Here is a 12,664-nt window from a genome sequence, read left to right as displayed (position 1 = left end):
ATTAATGATGCTGTAAGAAAATAGATTCTTCTTGCAAATGTACAAGGCTTCAGGGAAGTAGGTATAAAGAGCCCCAAACGACATGAAAGACAGTCCTTTGTGTTATGAAACTTTCCAAACCTTAGGCAGACGACCACTTTTGTATCGGTCTTCTTGGGTACCCCTGCCATCTGGGCTCCAAACCTCATGAACACATTTTGAAGGAAAAAATGAGGTAACTGCTCAATAGATTAGGTCATTCATTACTTCTACTGTGAAATGTTTTGTAAGCTAGTGATTTCGTGTTAGCAGAAGGATTCGTATTCATTTTTAAATGCCAATCAATAAGAAAGCTGCAAAGAATATGCCAACCACTGTACCTAGTATGGTAGGCACAGACGGGTAAAACAGGGTTCCCACCCTTCTAGAATCTCACGATGTCACAGGGAAAATAAACATTTGAGCTCAAACCATAGTGCACAAGCACTAAATGGCCGACAAAGTGCTGCAGAGGCACAGAAGAGGGAGCCATGAAGTAAGAAAACTGCACTGTTTTAAAAATGGTCCTTTTCCTCCTTCTACTCACTCCCCAACTCTTTGTTCATTTTGTAAATATTTGAGTTTGCATTATGTTCATGTGCCAGTTTTAAACATGGCAGACAACGCAGATGAGCAAGACCTAGTCCATATTTTCAAGGAGTTTATGTTCAGAGGAAATGGATGCAAAAATAGTTAACAGCATTAAAAAGGAGAAATAGATATGGGCAATGAGATATGCAAATCAGTTATGGAGCACAGAACAGGGAGCAAAGACTTCATTTTGAATCAGGAAAGATGCTATTAGGGCATGCTGTTTGCACGGGACCTTGAAGGCCACTGGGAATCATCAGATGACATCTTGGGATGAATAAGTTTGCAGCAGGAGGGAAGGACAGAGGCAAAACACAGAGAAAACACCCTGAGTCCCTGTGGAGTACAAGCCAGGAGAGGGGATTAGAGCCAAGTCTGGGGCTTCAAAGGCCAAGCCAAGGATAACAAGCCAGGCTACTATGTTGTCACAGCAGTGCTCTAGGACAGACTTCAGCCTGCAAGGTAATCACTTCCAGGGCTTGCTAAAACTCAGGCTCCACCCCACAGGACTAACTCAGTCAGTCCAGGGTGGGGCTGAGAATTAGCATCTTCAGCAAGTTCCCCAGTGATGCTGGTATTGGAGAACCACTTCCAGAGAGGTAATCTGGTGACGCTGTGCATGGTGGGTTGGAAAGGGAGAGACAAGATAGAAACACCAGTCAGAAGACAGTTATACCCATCCAGGTGAAAAGTGAGGAGCTAAGCTGGAATCTATAGCAAGAAGAGTCAACTATAGTCAGGACTGGGTGTTTTCAAATAAAAATCCAATGCCATGTTGTTGTTTGCTGTCCCACACTGTACAACTGAAGCAGATAAATTCATGGAATATTAAGACAATATAAAACCAAAAATGAATTTCTATTCTTACGCTAGAAAGCTGAATTAGTTCAAAGTGATATATTAGAGGAATAACTTCCTTGCAAGTTATGTGAAAGGGTATCTTTTATTTCTTCTGGTATTGATTGGCCTGGAAAACCAGAACCAAACTAAGAAAAGTGTGTAAATATGAGGATATTCCTTTTAATATTAGAAATTATAATTATAAAATTTATAAAAATATGAAAACTTTGATCTCATAATCCAGAGTTTGATGAGACCACAAAAGGTCATGTAATCAATTCTTCTGCTCTCAGGAAAGAGTACCTTCAAAATCTATCAAGATTATATAGCTGTATGTTTTATTTACGAAGACCATGAAGGTGAGATTCTCAACAGTTGAGGGCAGAGTTAGGGACTCTGGAAGGTTAAAACAACAACTCCTAAGTTTAGAGTTTAGACAAAAGCTACTTCTTCAATATTATCATTCGAACCTCTACTAGTTATTCCTACTAATTAGACATCTGATAGCTAATTGGGGCAATATTTTTCTTTTACTTTTTCTAGAGATTTGTCCTGCAATAGAATAGAATCTATTGAAAGACGTACATTTGAACCGCTACCTTTTCTGCAGTATATGTAAGTTATAAATATAACTTCCTTATATTTGGAGTTTTATAAAAGTTAATTGCAAACTTTGTTGTTATTTTTTTGGAAATATTAACATTTTGTTAGTGGAAAACTACTGAAATTATGTAGCGAAGCCTTTTGTCTCTAGCAAAGATTAGTGTGAGAATTATCTCACAGATCAGAATGAATTGTTCTACAGCATTGGTTCTCAACGAGGGCGCTTTTGCACCCAGGTGACATTTGGCAATATCTGAAAACATTTTGGGGTGTCACAACTGTAGTTGTGCTACTGGCAGAAGTGGCCACGGGCCAGAGTTGCTCCTCAACATTCTACCATGCACAGGACTGCCCCCCATGACAAAGAATTATCCAGCCCAAGTGTCACTAGTGCGGAAGTTATGTAACCCTGTTCTAGAGAAATACTGATCCTTTAATACGTGTATTTACTGAGCACTTACTGTTTTGTATCTAATGCACCACATGTGTAAACATGAAAGTATAAATCATAAGCAAATATCTCCCACAGCGAGATTGTTTTTAGTGTATCGAGGGAGTATTGAGGTTGTTTCATCACATACAAATCAGAATCACTGCCAAAGGATAAACATTCTGAAAGAATATCTTTTATCTTCTTTTGCTTGTGTCTTTTTTGTTTGTTTTTTATAGAAATCTTGGCTGCAATTCAATCACAGAACTGAGCTTCGGAACGTTTCAGGCCTGGCATGGAATGCAGTTTTTACACAAGGTGTAAGTGAAATAGGAGATGAATACATGTGAAAAAAAACAAACTACGTGTAACAACATCATACAGTGATTGGTTAGCTGGGCATGAGCCCAGTATGAACTCTGAAAAATATGTCCTAAGATCCATTCATTTTTTTTCACATGAGGAAACAAAGGTACAAAGAGGCCAAGAGACTTGTCTGACTCATGGATGGCATGCTCTCTTCCCCCGGTACTGATCTCTGGCATGGGCAGTAAAGGCACGAAGCCAATAACACTCGAAGTGGCATTGGCATGGGAATCCCAATGGTGCTGCTCCCATGTGTGAATGGTCCTTGAAATCCCACTTTTGAATGTAACTGATTCCTGCTCGTGGGCAACGCACCTAACTGCTAAACTGTATGCAGCACAGAGCTGGAAGGATTCATTCAGTGCAGAGTTCTCCAGGGAGCAAAAGGTGTGGGTGCTTCCTCAGCCACGAGTGTCTTTGAAATGGGAAAACAGAAAGAATTCCTAAAAACCTGCCCCAGGGCACTTCTCTCCCCAATCACCTAGAACATTAGTTTTCAGAAAAGTATATGCCTCCGACGTGAATTATCTGTGGGCAATGGGAACCTTTGAGTTACGGAAAAAGATGCTTTTTCTATTAAGTTGTAGTATGAAAAAATACTCCTAAAGAGATACATTGCTGTAGCCTCATTCCAATTCCTTTCCTGACTATTCCTCAATAAGAACAGTGGGTTTCATTCCCTTTCAGCTGGAAAATGCTGTGATTTCTCTGTGACAGAAGCAAACCATAGTGCGTACTTTCAATGGTCTAAAAGGGACTTTAGACTCAGGTGAAGATCTTCTTGTAAACCTGACTTTGGGAGAAAACTGTCTCACCTGTCTTGTGGTTCAGAAAGCCGGTTTCACAGAGTTCATTTCAGGTTAGATGAAGGTGTTTAGGGTGCATCTGGAGCTGGAGTAACAGTTCCAGCGGATACCCCACTGTATCGGGCTTCCCTCTTCCCTCATTAACTTGCTGATGTCTAGTTGGGGGAAAGGACACTGAGGGTCAGTTTTCCTTTGGTCAGCGCATCAGAGAGCAGGCTCATTGGGTTTCTCCACCAAGAGGTCTCTAGGAGCGTCAATACAGTGTCTTAAACTACCACCTTTATTAGGCATTTTGTGACATGAGAGTGAGTCCCTTATAAGAATCTGAGTTTCACTGTAGTTCTGAAGACAACGCAGGGGGAAAAAGTGTGGAATCACAGTTGATAACAATTAAGGAATTCTTTCAAAAACATTCACAGAGTACCATGCCCACTGTGTGTCAGCACTCTACTACGTGCTGAGGGTACAAAGGAGAATAGGACAGGGACTTTGTCCCCAGGCTACTTTCATACTGAAAGGATGAAGATGGATGTTGATGGAAAACTCACCACTCCATGTCAGCATCTCAGAGCCACGCCAGCATCTATAGAGCAGGGTAACAAGAAGGGGTGGGGTGGAGTGGGGGGGGGAGGTGACAAAGTAGGGAATGGGTGGTAGGTTCGAAAAGATTCGTCATGGAGGAGTTTCTCTTGAGTTTCTGGGTTCATCTTAAATGTGAGCAAAAGATAATGAAAGAATCAGAGCTACATGGTGTTAGGAATAAATTAATACTCACATCATGTGATCCGAATAGAGCTGTACTCCTAAAACTAATGCACGGTTACTTTCAAAAGATTGTCACAGGACAATAAGTCTGTATAGGAGGCTGTGCTGCTTCATTGTTTGAGGCCAAATATTTTTAGTTGACAAAGCTAATTTGCTGCAGAAAACATTTGCCATAGTGACATATAAACTTTATTGCATCTCTTTCCAAAGGCAAGTTGCCAAGGGAAGATGCCAGCCCTCGAGTTAAGTCATTTTTCATCTATATGACATATTATTGGGGTGTTTATAAGTTGAAACAATATTTTCCCTGCATTAAATAAGTTTGTAATAAGTTTGAGGTGGATTTATCTAGAACTGAATGAGGCTTAAGCTCCAGGGCTCTTCACTTCCATAGGCCCCTTCAGAGGTCTTGGGAGGGACACCAGCAATTTGTATGTTCATAATTTTCCATGTTTTGGTAGGACTTCCTAGAATAGGTGAAGTTCAGGCTCCCCAAAACCTTGATTCACCCCTGGGTTTCAGGTAATTATAACTCAGTAAGCTTGTTGAATGAAGTCTCTATGTTATTGACAAGCACCAAGTGAACAAGGTAGCGGTGTGGTCAAGTCTCTATTTTCAGTCTGAAATCCGTCGCAAGGACATGTCACGAGGGGTATTTACAAAGTACCACTTTTTGAATGGTAGTAAGAATCATGTATCTTTCTGATGAAATGAGGAAGGAAATATGGTATGGAAAGCCAGCAGTGGTTGAGAATCTTAAATGTGTAGACTTTGTTTTCTTTCTGAATTTAAGGTGCTTCTCCTTTATTCGCCTACACAGGTGCAGGCTAATGGCTTATTTAAAAAATTCTGAGTCACTTCTTTGATTCTAACAATAAAAAGCTCCATGATTTCAGAAGCCTGCGGACTCTACAATGTAGGAAGCTTACACCTTTTCCAGGTAGAGCAGTCACAGGCTGGCTGGTCTGAGGTACATCAATTTTGTGCCAAGAACACCAAGGGAAAAGCCAAGCTTATCCCTGATGAATTATTGACCCCACTGTTGAGAACATCAAGGGGGAAGGTGTGCCCACAGTCTGAAGGCCAGTGGAGCTGCTGGCACAGATGCTCCCCTAGTCAACCAGCATTGGTTACCTTTAGCTAGCTGTGAACATATAAAAGTTGACACACTTCAGGGGACTGTCATCTCTTTTTGGTATGGACATCTCATTTCTCAGCTCTTCCTCTTCAGCTTTTTGGTTAGGCTATTTTGTGCCCCAACTATTCTATTATCCATTGCCTCAGCAGCTGCCATGTTAAAATATTAACTGTAATTGTTTTCCAACCCTGAGAAGAGGCTTTTAGCACTAGGCAGCTCTCAGTCAGGTCAAACACAAGCCTTTCAAGTGAGGTCTTCCAGGGAACCACCAGACAGGTAAAGTGACAGTGCTTTGGGAATGAGGTTTTAAAGGAACTTTCACTCCATTATGCTCCCTCTGGTACTGGGGAAATGGGCTGTTTTTCAAGATTACCACTGGGGTGGAGAGCCAAAGGTCTAAGATGAGTGAGAGCAACACAGATCATTGTTCTTACAGAAGTTCGCCATTGTTCTTGAATAAATGCTCCCGGGATTGCTGCAAACTGTTGGTTAAATGTCCAGAGTTTGAAAAATTGATTCTGACAATTTTTGTCAGTTGTTTTTTTGTGGCTTTTTTAGGGATGACTTTTCAGATGTCCTTATTCCACCTTTCATACTGATTTGCCCACAACTTGGTTTTAAATCTCTAAAGTCTCCATGACAATAGGCTAATGAAATATTTAACCATTGAAGATGATTAGAGAAAAGGAATCCAAACGGAAAATGTAATTCTCATAGAGGCTCTGCCAAATGGGCAGATGAAATTTGAAAAAGATGAAATTTGAAATTTCTGTATTTAGTCGTCTCAAAATTAAGGTTAAAGTAGCAGCCATTTTAAACCACTTTTCTTCATAGAGGTTAAACACGAGCTTTGGAGTCGGACCTGACTACAAATTTCAGCTCTGTTTCTTACTAGTTTGACGAGCTAGGACAAGTTATATAACCTGTCTGTGCCTCATTTTCCTCATTTGTAAAATGGGGTAATATCATGTAGAACATAAGGTTATTGTGAAGATTAAATGTGAAATGCTTATCACAGATGCCTGGCAGCCTACTAGATAGTTAGCTGTGATAATTATCTTTATAATATTCTGCCAAAGTACACTAATGATTCTTGAGTAAAGTTAAGATAAAGGCAGATTTTCTTTTCTTTCTCCCTGTTTCTTTGTATTTTGTTTCGTTTTCCTTATTTGTTTCTTTAAAAATGAGAAGGCAATCTATTCCAGCATTTGGAATAAATATCGATGTCAAAAAAACTCATTTATTCATTTCAATTATATGTAAACAAAACGTTATTTATTGAACAAACATTTATTAAATACCCAGTAACAGTCAGGCACTGTGTCAGGTACAGGGACAAAATGGCAATAAAGGTGGTCCCTGCCCTCAAGGAGCTGACAGTCCAAGAAAGATGAGTGTCCCAGACATACAATGTCACAAAGGCTGTAATACAAGAATACACGGGAATATGTCATGGGAGTATGGGTTTCACCAGTTCCTCTGACATTTATCCCTTCTCTGGCTCCAAAACCAAGGGATTGATGCTATTTTTCTGTTGACCTGGGTGATTTAAACTGTGGAATTTTTAAATTGCCGGCAATGAAAGAAAAGCACCTTGAATTAAGGAGGACACTAGAAATAGTATTTCCTATAGAGCAAGAGCTTTCTGTCAGCAGAGTCACTTCTAGGGTTTTCCATCTGAAACGTTCTTTGGCATACTTTTTCTTTGCTATCCACTTTTTTTCTTTCTCTGCTCTCCACTTGATCGTCTAGAGAACTGGGTAGTTCCCAAAGAAATAGTGCTTTACAGGTTCGAAGGGTGATTTTATAGGTAAGGACAGAAAATGTTTTTTTACCTTCAACTTTTATACCAAAAAGATGAATATAAACTTTCATAGCAGTTATTGAAAAGCACAGATAATTTTAATTCCATTGCATTTTTTCAGAATTCTTGATCGTAATCCTCTGACAACTGTGGAAGATTCGTATCTTTTAAAATTGCCAGCACTGAGATATTTGTAAGTATTGGCCATAATCACATGGGTTGTGAGATGATTTCTGCTCTTTTTTTACTTTCATCAAACATTAAGTAGTTTGCATTTTGGCTAAAACATCATAAATAAAATTTTATCTGGGTTATCGAATAAGAGTTATCAACACAGAAAATAATTAGGAAAGAATGTACATGGGCAAGACAGAAAGCAGAGGAGGGAGCAGTGTTGAAGAACACATACAAATATGGAACGTGTAGAAGCATGTAGAAACACCATTTACCCCAGGAAGCAAAGAAGAGTAACTTGCATGTTATATACAGAGGGTTCCCACTCACAAAGTACACACATTTTAAGAAAGGAAAAACTGTATTCAATTTGTAATAATATATACCGATAACAAAAGATGAATACAAGCCATGTGTATAGATTTTTTTGGCACCTCCGGTATATTTTAAAAATAGTAGTTGAGAAATGGATGCAGTTGAGAATGAATAGTAGGATAATGGTAAACAAGAAAAAAGAAAAAAAAGAATGTACTATTCAGCACTAAGGTATTTTTTTGATGAGGCAAATAATTTTTTTCAATAAGAGCTCTCTGAAATGATCATCTATGGCAAGTAAACTCGAGCTGGCTTGACAGAGAAGCAGACTTGATGTAATCACGTTTTTAAGTGTGAATTTTTGTCTTTGGGCCATGTCATGCACATTTGGATTCTCTCCTTCAGAGACATGGGGAAAACGCAAGTGTCACTTACAACAGTTGAGAGCGTCCTCATGATGACCCTTCAACTGGAAAAACTGTAAGTTGCTTTTTTGTACATTTACTTTCACTAAGTTTTTTTTCAGGTTTGTTTTATTATTTTCTTAAATCAGGTTTATTGAGGTATAATTTTCATCGAATAAAACTTACTCTAAGTGTACAGTTCAGTGAGCTTTGAAAAATATATAGTTATGTCACCACCAGCACATTGGAGATTTACAACACTTCTGTCCCCTCAAAACGGCCCCTCATGTTCCTTTGCAGTCAGTCCCTCCTCCCACCACCAGCCCTTAGCAACCACCAACCTGATTTTTGTCCCTATAGTTTTGCCTGAGGTTCATCAATGTTGTTGCACCTGTCCGTAGATGACTCCCTTTTATTGCTGAGTAGTATTCCGGTTGCGTGAATATATCAGTTTGTGTATGCATTCACCAGTTAATGGATATTTGAGTGGTTTCTAGTTTTTAGGCCATTATGAATGAAGCTGCTACAATCTCTCACATGCAGGTCACAAATGTGTGTGAACATATGTTTTCATTTCTTTGGGGTCAAATACCTAAGGGTGGGATTCCTGCATCCTATGTTAAGTGCATATTTAACTTTTTAAGAAACTGCTAAACTGTTTTCTAAAGTGGTTGTACCATCTTGCATTCCCACCAGCAGTATATGAGTTGCAATTGTTCCACATTTTCCCCATCCTTACATTTCAGTTTCTAGTAGTTATGTATTTGTATCTATCTCATTGTGGTTTTAATTTGCATTTCCGTAATAGCTAATGATGTTGAGTGTCTGTTTATGTGAAAATGTCTTTTTCAGTGAAGTGTCTGTTTTTAATTGGATATTTATCTCATTATTGATTTTTAAGAGTGCCTTATATAAGGCCTCTCTCTGAGATATGTGTTTAGTAAATGTCTTCTTGCAGGTTGTGGCTTCTCTTCATTCTATTAAAAGTATCTCTGAAGACTGGAATATTTTAATTTTTAAATTTTGATGAACTCCAGTTTAGCAAAATGTTTCTTATATGGTTTGTGTTCTTTTCTGTTTCCTATCTAAGAAATCTTTGTCTAAGAACCCATTATCTAATCCAAAATCACATAGATTTTTCTCCTGTTCGGTTCCAGAAATCGTCTAGTTACATTTAGGTCTATGATCTATTTTGAGTTAATTTTTATATATGGCATAAAGTAAGGTCAGGCTTCTTTTTCTTTTTTTCTTTTGCAGTTTTAAAAATATATATTTTCTAGGACCCTATTGTGACAATTTATTACAGAACTTACTGCACCTTAAATTGTGCCATCCCCCCTCCAACATGGCAGGCTAACAGAAACCTGCTATTATGCTATGGAGGGGATTACACGAGATTAGTATGGGAAAGGGCTGTGCTCCAACTGTTTTTGACAAGTCAGCCTACAAATGACTGTCTTCACCACATTGTCAAATCTATAGGTCACTCCTCTAGCCTCATGTTCCTCGGCCTGCCACAGCGTCTGCCAAAGTCCATCCCTCCCTTGTCAGCTAGATGGCTCCCTCTCTGGATATTCAAAACCATTTCTGTGTATAACTACAATACTATTAATGCGCTGAATTAAATTCCTACGCAATAATATTATGTAATAAAGAGTTGATATTCAAATTTTACCAGTTGTTTCAATTACATCATTTCTTTTTAACCATCTTTAGACGTGTAATTGAATCAAAATGTCCACCATCTCAAAAAGTTTCTTCATGTCTCTGTAATTCTTCCTTCCCTTCCCTCCCTGCCCTCCCCAATCCCCATGCAACCATTGATCTGCTTTCTGTTGCTATAGATTGGGATGCATTTTCTAGGATTTTATATGAATGGAATCATAGTGTCTACTCTTTTCTAACTGGCTTATTTCACTCAGCGTAATTATTTTAAGATTCATCCATGTTGTGTGTGTATCAATAATTTCTTTTTATTGCTGAATAGTATTCCATTATGTGGCTATGCCCCAATTTATTCACCATAGATGGACATTTGAATTCTTCCAGTTTTTGGCTATTACAACTAAAGCTGCTATGAATATTTGTGTACAAGTCTTTTTAAGGACATATAGTTCCATTTCTCCTGGGTAAATACCTGAAAGTGGAGTGGCTGGATCATACTGTAGGTGTATGTTTTATTTTTAAAAGTGGTTGTACCATTTTACTTCCCTACCAGCAGTGTATGACAGTTCCATTTTCTTCACGTTTGCCAACACTTGCTATGCTCAGTCTTTTTAATTTTATTAGTTTAATAGGTGTGTAGTTATCAGTGTAGTTTTAATTTGCATTTCCCTAGCGATTAATGATGTCAGACATCTTCACATATGCTTATTTTCCTTTTGCATATCTTCAAATCTTTTGTCTATATTTTCATTGAGTTAGGTTCTTTGTATATTCTGAAAACAAGTCCTATATCTAATATGCAAGTGGCTAAGTATTTGCTCCCATTCTGTGGCTTGTCTTTGTATTCTCTCAAGAGTATCTTTTGTGGGGCAGAAATTCTTAATTTTAATCATGTCATTTTATTCACTTTTTATCTTTTATGGATTACGCTTTTGCGCTTTATTTCAGAAATCTTACCTGATTAATTCAAGGTCATAAATGTTATCTCCTTTGTTGTCTTCTATAAGTTTTATCATTTTAAGTTTTACGTTTTGATCTTTCAATTAATTTTACTTCATTTGTGCATGTGATTTGAAGTTCATTTTTTCCATGTAGATATCCAATTGTTCCAGCACCATTTGTTGAAAAGACTATCCTTTCTCACTGAACTGCCTTTGAGCCTGAAAATCAGTTATCCATATCTCTCTACTTCTGGGCTCTCTGTTCTGCTCCTTTGATTTATTTGTCTATCTTTATTTATTTACACCAGTATCACGATGCCTCGAGAGTGTAGCTTCACAAGTCATGACTCAGGTAGTGTTAGTCCTCTAACTTTGTGCTTAGTTTTTCAAACTTGTTTTGGTTATTCTAGGAACTTCACATTTCCATATAAATTTTAGAATTAGCTGGTCAATTTCCACAGAAAAGCCTACTGGGATTTTGATCTATAAGTCAATCTGGGGAGAATTGATATCTTATCAATATTGAATATTCTGATCCATGAATACATTATGTCTCACCATTTATTTATGTCTTCCTTCATTTCTCCCAACAATAGTTTCATAGTGTGCAGTGTGCAAATCTTTTATATCTTTTGTCAGACTTATTCCTAAGCGTTTTCTACTTTTGCTGCTACTATAGAGAGTATTTTTTAAATTTCAATTTCTGATTGCTCACTGCAAGGCATTAGAGATAAATTAATTTTTTGCATATGGATCTTGTATCTTGCAAACTTAATACTCATTTATTCTAGTAGCCTTTTTGCTACTATGTAGTCATGTTATCTGTACATAAAGATAGCTTTACTTCTTGTTTTTCATTCTGAATACCTTTTATTTCTTTTTCTCACACTATTGCACTGGCTAGACTCTTCAAGGCAATGTTGAATAGAAGTGATGAGATCCAACATTTTTGCCTTTGTCCTGATCTTGGAGAGAGAGCAGTTTTTCTTTCGTGATTAAGTATGATGTTAAGTTTTTTGTAGAAGTCATTTATCAAGTCTCCTTCCATTCCTGGTTTGCTGAGGGTTTTTTTTTTTTCTTTAAATCAGGAATGCATGTTAGCTTTTTGTCAGATTCTGCATCTATGGAGATGATTGTGATTTTTTTCCATTTTAGTTTATTAACTTGGGTAAAAAACATTGATCTTCTAATATTAAACCAACCTTGTATTCCTGAGATAAACCCCACTTTGTCATGATGTATCATCTTTTGACATATTGTTGGATTTTATATGCTAAAATTTTCTTTAGAATTTGTATCAGTCTTCACAAGAGATTTTGGTCTGTAGTTTTCTTTTCTTGTAATATCTTTGTCTAGTTTTGATAAGGGGAAAGTTGGCCTTACAAATGGATTTGGAAGTATTCCCTTCTCTTCAATTTTCTGATAAAGTTTATGTAGAATTGCCATTATTTCTTCCCTAAATATTTGGTAGAATTCACCAGTGAAGATATGTGGGCTTGAAGCTTTCTCTGTGGGAAGGTTTTGAACTACACATTCACTTTCTTTAATAATGCTATTTAAGATACATATTTATTCTTGAGTAACCATTATAGTAGTTTCTATCTTTCAAGAAATTTGTCCATTTCATCTTGAATCTATTGGCACAAAGTATTAATATTCCCTTATTGTCCTTTTATTACCTATAGACTCTATAGTGATGTCACCCCTCTCATTACTAATTTTGATAACTTGGGTCTTTTCTTGATCAAGCTGGCTAGAGGTTTATCAATTTTATTCATCTTCTCTAAGAACCATTTTGTCATTT

The 12,664-nt window shown here is 37.5% G+C and overlaps 1 protein-coding gene across 1 annotated transcript in view; it reads left to right on the top strand.

The window, feature by feature from the left end:
- LOC308488371 (leucine-rich repeat-containing protein 37A-like) overlaps positions 1-12,664 on the top strand; it is a gene marked incomplete at its 5' end in the record, with an annotated part of 35,182 nt that overhangs the window by 9,903 nt on the left and 12,615 nt on the right. The window contains 3 exons of the mRNA XM_081028034.1: positions 1,993-2,064; positions 2,722-2,802; positions 7,483-7,554. Of these exons, the coding sequence (XP_080884160.1) occupies positions 1,993-2,064; positions 2,722-2,802; positions 7,483-7,554 (225 nt within the window). The remainder of the gene's footprint in view (positions 1-1,992; positions 2,065-2,721; positions 2,803-7,482; positions 7,555-12,664) is intronic.

The sequence above is a fragment of the Rhinolophus hipposideros genome, assembly GCF_964194185.1.
Source record: "Rhinolophus hipposideros genome assembly, chromosome: 20".
Taxonomy (NCBI): domain Eukaryota; kingdom Metazoa; phylum Chordata; class Mammalia; order Chiroptera; family Rhinolophidae; genus Rhinolophus; species Rhinolophus hipposideros.
This window is presented reverse-complemented; position numbering and strand designations above follow the sequence as displayed.